At 41.1% G+C, this 11693-nt stretch overlaps 1 protein-coding gene across 1 annotated transcript in view; it reads right to left on the bottom strand.

Moving 5' to 3' along the window:
- LOC125481114 (IQ motif-containing protein H-like) overlaps positions 1–3036 on the bottom strand; it is a gene marked incomplete at its 3' end in the record, with an annotated part of 22290 nt that extends 19254 nt beyond the window's left edge. The window contains exon 1 of the mRNA XM_048592266.1: positions 2944–3036. Within this exon, the coding sequence (XP_048448223.1) occupies positions 2944–2985 (42 nt within the window). The remainder of the gene's footprint in view (positions 1–2943) is intronic.
- Between the last annotated feature and the right edge of the window lie 8657 nt (positions 3037–11693).

The following is an 11693-nucleotide window of genomic DNA, read 5'->3' as shown; positions in this document are numbered from 1 at the left end:
TCCTGTTCCTCTGATGCTGCCTGGCCTGCTGTGTTCATCCAGCTCTATATCTTGTTATCTCAGACTCCAGCATCGGCAGTTCCTACTATCTCTGTGTGCTAGTTTTCTATGTTTAATGAACCAGTATTCCCAAGTCCCTTCGTGTTGCAGCTTTCTGTATTTTTTTCTCTCCATTTAAATAATATTATGCTCTTTTGTTCACCCTTCTAAAATGAACAACTTCACATGTACCCACATTATCCTCCAACTGCTAAATTTTTGCCCACTTACTTAACCTATCAACACCTCTCTGTAACTTGTTTGTATACCCCTTGCAACCTGACTTTCCACCTATTTTTGTGTTGTCTGCAAATTTGGCTGCAGTATATTCACTTCCTTCCTCCAAGTCATTAATATATTATAACGGTCCCAGCATTGATCTCTGTAAAACCCCACTTATTACAAGTCACCAACATGAAAAAGAATCCCTTATCTCCACTCACTGCTTCTTTCCCATTAGCCAAATCTCTGTCCATGCTGATATACCACCTCCAATACCTTTTGTGAGGTACTTTGTCCAACACCTTCTGGAAGTCCAAATGTATTATTTAAACATCTTTCATCAGCGTGACTGCAGATGTAGCTGATTAAAATTATAAATGTCACGTTTACCAAGTAAAAATCCAAACATATAATGCTTTATGTTCTGAACATCTTCAGGTTACATCCCACCAACTACTCAGTTTCCCTGAAACATGAACTACAGTAATTGTGCCGAAGTACTACATAAAAATAAGGAAAAGCTTTAAAATAGGGGCTGAATTATAGAAACTAGGATCAGAAGTAAGCCATTTGGCACTTTGGGCCTGCACCATCCTTCAATAAGACCATGCCTGATTCTTTATATTACCACTTTCTCTCAATACACCTTTCTGTCTTTAATATCTAAAAAAAAGATCAATTTCTATCTTGAGTATGCCCAGCGACCAGGCCTCACAGCCTTCTGAGGCTGACCACACACTGACTGAAGAAATATTGCCCCATCTCAGTCTTACCCCATATCCTGAGACTGTGACCCCTTGTTTTGGATGCCCCAACCAAGGATATCGTTCCTGCATCTAGTCTGTCCAGCTCTGTTAGAATTTTATATGTTTCAATAAGATACCCTCTCATGCTTCTAAATTCTAGTGAACACAAGCCCAGTCGAATCAATCTCTTCTCATATGGCAGTCCTGCCATCCCTAGTGCAGCCTAGTAAACCTTGGCTAAATTCCCTCCATGATCAGTATACCGTCTCTTTGGTAGGGAGAACTAAACTACACAAAATACCATGTGTACTCTCACCAATGTCCGGCACAACTGCAGTAGGTCAGAACTTAAATGTGTTCGATTCACCTGCCATTTCTTTATCTCCTATTATAATTGCCTCTATTTCTAATTGTTTGGGACCGACATATGTCTTCACTAATCTTTTACACTTTGTAAGTGTCCCATCTTTCACCTGTGTAAGGCAGTTAGTATTCATCTCCTCAACAGATAAATATTTTTAAGTAATACTACATAAAAATAAATAAAAATATAAAGAACATATATTAATTTTACATTGGCAAGTGAATTGCAGCTGCATGCCGAGGTCCTGCCCTATAATCCTACTTTCCCCTTCAACTGAACACAATTTGTCATCATTTCCAATGTGTAATAACACTTGAAACTGACCAATATTAAATAATACATTGTATAATGCACTATTAATGATAAAACTGCCTATCCTGTGTACTTAAATCCGAAATCCTCTGGTCCATACACAATATTGACAACATGGAATGTTACAGCACAGAAAGGAACCATTCAGCTCATTTTGCCAGTACTTGTTATTTGTTATTCAGTTAGTTCCAACCCTCCAGCTTTTTCACATATTTTTGACTTGTATTTTCCTATTGAAGTATTTATCCAGTTCTCTTTTGAAGACTATCACTGAATTGGATCAGCTCTTATTTAATCAGAAGATTTTGTCCTGCAGCAGGACTTGAATACAAAATTCAAGGATAACACTCCTGTGCTGTACCAAGGAAGTGCTGCATAATTAGAGGTATGATATTTCAGACAAAACATTAAATGTTCCATCTCAGACAGGTGTAAAAGATCCTATGGCACTATTGTGTAGAATACTGAAACTCTTCCAATGTCCTTTCCAATATTTATCTTTCAACCCATTCTTTTCCTATGGCAAACACAGAAAAGCCTGGAGAAACTCAGTAGGTCTGGCAGTGTCTGTGGTGAGAGAAGCAGAGTTAATCTTTTGACTTTGAAATGACTTCTTCACTAAAACAGATTAACTTTTCATTATCTCATTGCTAAAATAAAACAAGGAACTGGTGCAGGAAATTGGAAGCAAAAACAGAAATTGCTGGAGAAACTCTGCTTTCTCTCCTCAGATGCAGCCAGACCTGCTGAATTTAACATTTCAAGTCCAGTAACCCTTCTTCAGAACTGGGCACAAAACTTCACCTTTGTTTCTCTCTCCACAGATGCTGCCATATCTGCCAAATTTCTCCAGCAATTTTTGTTTCTATTATTTCATCACCATTTGTGGGAGATCACTGCAAGCAAACTGGCTACCACATGTTAGAAGTAACTGCACTTCAACAGTTGATTCACTGGCTTTAAAATGCTTTAAGATATGCTGTGGTTGTGGGGAGTGCTACAGAAATGCAATCCTTTTACCTTGCAATGCCCTTTTGAAAACTGCCTTTGAGTCTATGCTTCCAGGCAATGAAACATTCAGCCTGTCCTGAAGAAAGGTCACTGAACACGAAAGGTTAATTCTGCTTTCTGTCCAAGATGCTGCCAGACCTGCTGAGTTTCTCCAGCTATTTCTGTCTTTGTTGATGAAACATTCAGCTTAATTGGCATATAAAGGCTTTGGTTCATTTAAAAGAAATAAAAGTTACTCCTTTTAAGTACCTTGACCAATACGTGTCCCACGTCAGTGTTGCTGTTTGCCATGGTGTGGGGATAGTTCAGTTTCTGCCAGCTCTCACCATCCCTCCATTGCCTGTTGTCATCCTCCTGGCCCGCCTGGGTTCCCATGGCAACTGAACACAGCCTCTACCACATGGAAATAGGGAAATCACTGACCTAACGGTGAGTGAAAAGTTACTCATTCTCAGCTCTAGCAATCTCCATTGTTATTACAAGATGCAACCGATAAAATATACTGATATACCTCATGTCATTCCTTGAATTTTTTCTTGCTCACACTTGTAAGCGATGAAAGCCAGCGTTGACACCCCTCCGGCACAATGGTACATTCCTCACCCCGTCGACTCCCCGAGGCCGAAAAGAAAGAAAACCGAGGCGCCGGCACGAGTAAGATGTGGCATTAGACGTGTCAGACTTAGGTACTAACGCCTGTATGGTGCGGTTTGGAGGGGAGCGAAAGGGCAAGTTCCAGTACTAAGTGAAGGCGTCTTTGACCCCGGCGGCTGTTCGGGTGAGAGGTCAGAGTTCAGGGTCGGACTGAGCCGAGCCGAGTCGAGTCGGGATGAAGGTTCCCAGCGTTTTGCTCGTCAGCTGCTGCCCGGGTTTTGTGGAGGAGACGTTAGTGAAAGGTGAGTGGAAGTGCCAGGGCTGGGAAGTGCCTCCCGAGCACTTTGCCTCCCCGGGATGGAGGAGGCCTGACATCCCGGCAGTCAAAGGCTGGGAGGCGGCCTCGGTGTGACCAGCGCTGGGATGGTGATGAGGGAGGCCTCTTACCACTGGTTTGGGGAATGGGGGCGGGTCACTCCATTCCCCATTCCCCATTCCCATTTTTCCTCCTCTATATCTTTTCCCCCCTCCGTTGAATTACATCGAATCTGTTCCATTTCTGAGTATAATAACCTGGGCTGATACTCCATGTGTAGCCTTGAGGGAGAGCTGCTCAACTGAGATCCCATTTGCCCTCTCGGGTGGATGCAAAAAGATCCATTGGAACAACTGCATTTTAAAAGACGGTGCGACGGCCAGTATTTACAATTGAAATGATGCTGCACTGGGAGCCGGCATAGTTTACTGTGCACTTAAGAAAGATGGGCGAATAGGACTTTAAGAGGAACTCAGTTTTAGGGAAGGTGAAACTTAGGGGGCTGGTCAGATGTACAATGAAATAGCCAGCTATAGAGATAACCACGGTAGGGGTGGAGGTTTCAGCAGCCAGTGAGCTAAGACGGGGGTGATGTCGAACCGTGCTATGGAGATAGTAATAAGTGTCCCGAGTGATTACATGGATATGTGGTTGGAAGCTTCGGGTCAGGTGTGATACTAACGTTGCAAACTGCCTGGTTCACTCTCCTGTTTGCTGGGGGAGGGATGGAGTTGGTAATTAGGGAGCAATTTGTAATGGAGACAGAAGACAGTCATAAAAGCAAAGTACTTTGAATGCTAGATAGCTGAAATAAAAACAGAAAGTGCTGAAGAAACTCAACAAGTCTGGCAGCATCTATGGGGAGAGAAACAAAGTTCTGAGTCTGTGACTTCTTCCAAACACAGAAGACAATGATTTTGGTTTTCCCTATATTTAGGTGAAAGAACTTTCTTTTTGTCTACTAATGTATGTCAAACAACTAGTTGCTGATTTAGAGGCACTGGAGGTGTCAAGAAAGTTGGTTGTGAAGTAGAACTGGGTGTTGTCAGTGTACTGTGCTGTGCCTACCTAGGCAAAGACTTCAGCTGGGTGTTGAAATTAGTAATATCTTTGATTTTTGCACGCTAATATCCCATGTCCTGGGGAAAAGAATTTATCAAAGCAGCAATGTTTCAGCTGAAGCACGTCACATTAGTTTAAGCATTACATTCTCAGCCATTGATTTTTTTTTTGTTGAACTGATGCACCTCACTTGGAAAAATAATCCATAGATGCATGTATTGGTGCAAATCTCACTTATCTCATTGATTTCCCAGGTTTGTTTATACAGTTCAAGGAAGTAGTCAAAGTCTTTTTCATAATCTCAAAAGAAAATGGTTTTCTCCATAAGCTTTGGTTTAGTGGTCAAACTGTTGCCTCTAAGTCAGACAGCTTTGTATTTAAACCTGTCTCTGGAGTTCTGTGCACTGTTTTGGTCTCCTTGAGAATGGGTATAATTTTATTAGAAGTGGCTCAGACAAAGTTCAGTTAACTGATTCCTGGGATGAAGTGCTTATCTTATGCCAGAGCCTATACCCATTGAAGTTTAGATAAATGAGGTGTGATCTTATTAAAAATATAAGATCCAAAGGGAAATTGACGGGGTCAATATTGAGAGGATGTTTCCCTTTCTGAGAGAGTAAAACTATGGGATACCGTTTTTAAAAATAAGGGTCTCCAATTTAATCGTTTGTATGTGGAATTTTATTCCCCAGAAGGGAGGAGAGGCTGAGAAATCAAATTTATTTAAGGCAGAGATGAATAAATTTTTGTTTAATAAGGGAGTTGAAGGTTACAGCAGACAGACAGGACAGTAGATTTGAGGTGACAACCAGATCAGGCATTATCTCATCAAATTGTGGAGTGGTGCTGCCTGGCCTACTCCTACTCCTGTTCCAAATTCATATCGAATCATAGAATCTCTACAGTGTGTAAACAGGCCATTCAACCCATCGAGTTCGCATTGACCCTGTCCATGTAACCGTGCATTTCACATGACTAATCCACCCAGCTGGTACGTCCCTGGACACTGGGCAATTTAGCATGGCCAATCCACCTAACCTGCACATATTTGGACTGTGGGAGGAAACCGGAGCACCCAGAGGAAACCCATACAGACACGGAGAATGTGCAAACTCCACACAGACAGTTGCCTGAGGGTGGAATCGAATCCAGGTCCCTGGCACTGAGAGGCAGCAGTGCTAACCACTGAGCCACTGTGCAGGGACTTGAGGACATAATTCAGTCACTTTGGTGTAGTCCTGAAGGTGTCCCATTCTTTAAACAACAAGCTAAGCCGAGGCCCCATCAGACCTCTTGACGTAGAAGAACCCACAACATTCCGGGAAAAGAGCAGAAAGAGATTTTCCCCAGTGTCTCTGTCAACATTTAACATCAAACAAAAATCCAAAGCAGAGGATCTGGTCATCTTTTCATCACTGAATTCTATGAACTGCTTTGGGGAGATGATTGCATAGTAGTAATGTAACTGGATTAGTAATCCAGTAGCCCAGGCTAATATATTCTGGCCATATAGGTTTCAAAGTCAACATGGCAACTGGCATAAATTGCGTTCAGTAAGTAGATTTTGAATATTTTAAACAAAAACTGATCTCAGTAGTGGTGACCATAACAGCTGCCATCAATTGTCATAAAAACCTAACTGGCTTGTTAATGCCCTTGAGGGAAGGAAATCTGCCATTCTTACCTAGTTTGGCCTACAGATGACTAGAGACACAGCAGTATGGTTGGCTGTTAACTGCCCACTGAGATGGCCTAGCAAGCCACTCCATTCAAGGGCATTGAAGGATCGCCAATAAATGTTGGCCTTGCCCACATCCCCTCAAATACTTTTTTAAAAAAAAAAAAAATACAAATCAGGAGCAGGAGTAAGCATTCAACTCTTCGAGCCTCCTGCACCATTCACTAAGATCATGGTTGAGTCTGATTGTAACCTCAAATCTACGTTACCACCTAATCTGACAGTTTTTCACCCCCTTGCTTAACTAGAATCTATGCACCTTTCACTTAAAAAATTTTCCAAGAACTCTGCTTCCATCACCTTTTCAAGAAGAGTTCCAAAGACTTGTGACCCTCTCATAGAAAAACATTTGCCTAACGTTTTAAAAAATTTTCGATCCCTGACTGTTTTAAATGGTAATCTCTAATTCTAGATTTTGCCACAGCAAGAAATATCCTCTATCCTCTCCACATCCACCTGTCAAGACCTCTCAAGATTTTATATCCTTCAATCAAGTCACCTCTTAGCGTTCTAAACTCCAGTGAATATGATCCTAGCCTTACCAATCCTTCCTCCTAAGACAACGTGTCAATCCCAGGTATTAGCCTAATGTAATTTCTCTACTCTGCCTCCAACACATTTACATCCTTCATTAATTAAGGTTATCAATTCTGATCAGTGACCTAACTGCATGTGCCTGTCTTTGCCTCATTATCCATTAATTTGTTTTGGTCAATCATATTTAAAAATTGACTCAGCATTAATTGGCACTTGTGAATGAATCAAACTTCTACCACACTTTGTACGTGAAAGATTTTCCTAATTTCACTCCTGAAAGGTCAGCCTCTAATTTGTAAAATAAGTCCCTTGGCCCTAGGTGCTTCCAAAAGTGTTATGTAGTTTTTCTCCATCTACCCTATTTGCTGCCCTTAAAAGCTTGAACACTTTGACCAGATCACCCTTAACTGTCTAAATTTCTTAATTCTATTTTTTGTAGTCTTGCCCCTAGAATATAAGCCCTGAAGTCCAAGTATTATTCCGGTAAAATACACTGTACTTCCTCAAAGGCCAATATCTCCCTCTGAAGTATAGTAAACTATAAATGCAACATCTTTTGTATCTGCTGTATATTTATACTGTAAGTGCAGTTTCAGTAGCTCTTATTATACTGACATCAGCTGCATTGAAGTTAGTATAGCCATGTAAGATTTATTGCTGACCCTGTAACGTTTCCTTATTAAAATCAATGGTTTATAGTAAATCAGTTAATCCCATTACAAAACCTTCACCGTGTAAAATCAGTCAACTGAATTCCCAATAGCGTGGTTTATACATGATAGCTGTTTTCTGGAGTTTTCAGCTAATGTCTTCTGCTGATTTCTGTTGTCAAACAAAGGTCAACATTGGCAAAATTAATGGCAAGTTAGTGTTAGTTTAGTGTGGACATTGGTCTTGATGAATACAGTTAGGGATTAGCAACAGAATCACTTTTTTTTTTAATCTGACTGCTTGCAATCTGTTTTTTTTTCTCACAACTGCCCTGTAGCCTTTTTTTGTACTGTCTGAGTGATTGTTGTCTGCTGTACACCTGAGTCGTAATTTATTGCTTCGCTCTGGGTCGCTGCCAGTAGGTGGTCAGCACAGCTCTTCAGTCTTTTGGAAGTGAGGGACTGCAATTTGGAAAATAGATCACAGTATTCCTCACCTACCTCATCTGTATGCTCATATAGAAATGACTGGAACCTATTGAACAACTAGAATCTCATCATGAAGCAGTCACTGGTGTGGGCCTTTTTGATAGAGGAAGGAAAAGCACCTAAAAGATTTAGTTGCAACTATTTAATTTGTACATGATTTTGGAACACCTAGTTTGACAAATTTTGACTGATGATATTTTTCTGAAAGAAAAATTTGCACTTGTCAAATTATTTACCTTTAGCAGGTTAATGGAATCCAAACACAATGCCATATCTTGCAATATTACATTCTGTAACCATAGCCAAAACTTTTCATTTAAAATCCTTGGCAGCAAGTTTATTGTGTACAATTTTAATTAAGTTGATAACAATAACTCATCTTTTGGCAGTGTATGTTCAACATTAGTCTGCATGCCAATGAAAGCTGATCTGATGGAAAGTTTGCAGTATTTTGCTATGGAAACATTAAAACTTTTACAGTGTGCCATTTTATTCAGCCATGGAAATGCTTGTGTTGCAAGATGAATTATTTAATTCCACTATTTACAGTAAAACAAGCCAGTGTTGATTGTAAAATGTAAAGAGCGATAAATTGCAATTATCAAGCAAAACTGGGTTTGACCAAAGATGAAATGCATGAGTACCTTTGTAAATTAGGCCCATCCAAGTGAGACATGATTGGCGTTGTTTTGCTTTTATTCTAAATGTGTTGTAGGACCCAGCTTGGTTTGTAAATGTATTGTAGAGCAGAGAGTTTGCCTCTTGTAAATGTTGGCTGTTTTTGTTTTGTCTAATTTGGTATGGCTTAAGTTGACTTTAAATATTAGCACAGATCGTCAGATGGCTGTTGCAGAGCATTGTTAGGTAAGTTTATAAAATGTATTAACACCAATGTTACAGTATGTTATGCAAGTATGCAGAAGAAGCAAAATCAAACAATTGTTTTATTCACCTTAATGTTAAGTGTCAAGGACTTCTTGTTTTACCTTAATTTGTAAAAGGCTTGCATTTATGTGGAGCCCTGAAACATCTTAATACACTTCATATGCACATAATCTATTTTATGCACAACATAATCCAACAAACATATTTGAAATAAATGACTAGTTAATTTATTTTTGTTAAATAATTGCCAGGGAACATATCCTCAATCATCACAAAATGGAAATGAGGTTTAACTTTTCATCCAAAGAACAATTCCCCAGCACTGGACTATTGGTCTGTATAATTCATCTATGTGCTGGAATGGGATTTGGACTTCAATGTCTGACCTCAGAGTCAGAAGGTTGTAAGTGAAATTGCTCCAAACCTAACTAGTGATGAATCCAATCATGGGACTGGTATTACACAGCTCAATCTTCCTGTCCTGCAGCATGTTTGGAAGAACAAAAAGCTTATAACTGTGATGACATTTTCACAATTCAAGATAATGTTAACACTGTACTGAAAGGTTAGCAACAATACTCGTTTTGAGAGGTTAGCATGAATTGCTTGAAGGCTGTACTTTGGGTTAAACCACTACAAAAGTGGTCACCGTGATTTGGTGAAGAAAGATTTTGCAACACAGATTTACATACTGGAAAGTGTAGTTGTCAGCATTTAAGTGTTTACACCAAGTGAATAGCCTGTAACCATTCACCACCTTGGTATGATAAATAGCTATTTGGAAAAACGAGCTGAATTCAAATTTGGAGACAAGATATTAACCAAAAACAGAAATTGCTGGAAAATCTCAGCAGGTCTGGCAGCATCTGTGGAGAGAAATCAGAGTTAATGCATTGGGTCCAGTGACCCTTCTTTGGACCTTCTGGCTGTGCATTGACCCAGTGTGCCACACTGACTCAATATATGACCCTGATGCAACTTCGGAAATCATTTGATAAATGTTGAAGATTTGAGGTAGTGTGAAATGTGAACTTTTAGGCAATTGTTTAAGTTGAGGTGCCCAGTGTCAAAAATGAATTTATATTTGAGTGATCTTTTGTTGCCCCAATCACATTTCATATGCAATCTATCTGCTTAATCTAACACAGTTTTGGTGCTCTCTGTACTGTTCTGCTTAAGTTCCACAAGGTGGCTTTGGAGACTGGTATTTTATTTTAAGTTCTGTTTTAAGTACAGTATCTGGCATGTCTGTACTAGGTGGAAATTTAACAGTTAGTGTGCCTAATGAGCTAATCCAGCCTATATGATTGCATTGAAGGTATTCCTGAAGAGTTACTTGCTTTGTAACTGTACATTTTGAAAGTTACTGGTGGAAATCTTTATTAAGCCGATTTTTATTGGGGCACATTGTTGAAGGAGTAGCAATCTTGCAGAGTGCCATTGTCATCTTTTATGAAATGAGAGAAGTCTGTATCTTTGAGAAATTATGATCAGGGCTGCCTCAGAAATGCTGAGTCATTCTTCAATGCTGATTGTTCTCCGGTAATGTAGATTTGCTGGAGAATGAGAAACCAGTATCCACCCGCCAACTTCTATTTCGCAGTAGTCAGCTGCTGTATTCTGACGTTTCAAGAACCAGAATCACAGACAACCTGGTGTCAAAAGTAAGTACGTAATATAAGTGTGAAGTTAGAATGCCACATGGATGGGGTTGTGGGGGTGATGGTGAGTATCATGCCAAGTGGGAAGGGTTGGGGTGCTAAGTGGCAGTGGGGCCAGGTTAGTGGTGGAGTGTTTAGGATAGATCTGGGTGGGAGGGAGATATTAGGCTGAACGGGGAGGGTAATATTTGGGTGTTGTTGCGTGGTGTTTTGAGGAATGTTTGGGTGGACCGAGATCAGGTTTTAGGTGGGGGGAAAGGCAGGGTGGCATTGGGCTAGAAATGTGAAATGATGGAAAATGGCAACAGGCCTGGAGCAGGTGAAGCTGGTAGTGGTCTAGCAGTGGGGAGATAGACATAGTTCCCCCTCCCCACCCCTATCTGCCTTTCGTAAGGACTGCTTTCTCTCTCTCTCTGCAACTCCCTCATCAGCTCCATACTCCCCACTAACCCCATCACCCCCAGCACCTTTCCTTGCAACCGCAGGAAGTGCTACAACTGCCCCTACACCTCCCTCCAGGCACAAAACAAACCTCCCATATCCGACAGGGGTTCACCACCACACCCATCAATTTGGTTTACTGCATCTACTGTTTCTGTTGAGGCCTCCTCTACATCAGTGAGACCAAGCGGAGACTCAGACCGTTTTGTAGAGCATCTGCCCTCTGTACATGACAAATGACAACAGTCACGAACCACTTCAACTCCCCCTCCCACTTCCTGCGTGACATGCCTATCCTGGGCCGCCTCCAGTGTCACAACGACACCATCCGGAAACTGGAGGAGCAGCACCTCATGCTCCACCTCTGGAGCCTACAGCCCAATTGCCTAAACATGGATTTCACCAGCTTTAAAATCTCCCCAACCCCGGCCTCATCCCGTGTCCAAGCCTCCTGCTCATCCCCGCCTCCTTGACCTGAGACAACCTGTCCATCTTATCTCCCACCTATCCGCCCCTCCCACCTCACTGACTAATCCCCATCACTCCCTACCTACACTTGCCTACTGTCATGCCATCTACCTTCTCCAGCCCTCCTCCTCCTCCTCCTCCTCTCTCTTTCTTTATTT

The sequence above is a fragment of the Rhincodon typus genome, unplaced genomic scaffold, assembly GCF_021869965.1.
Source record: "Rhincodon typus isolate 14 unplaced genomic scaffold, sRhiTyp1.1 hic_rhity00000914, whole genome shotgun sequence".
Classification (NCBI taxonomy): Eukaryota; Metazoa; Chordata; class Chondrichthyes; order Orectolobiformes; family Rhincodontidae; genus Rhincodon; species Rhincodon typus.
The sequence above is the reverse complement of the archived record's forward strand: the minus strand, read 5'-3'. Positions and strand labels throughout refer to the sequence as shown.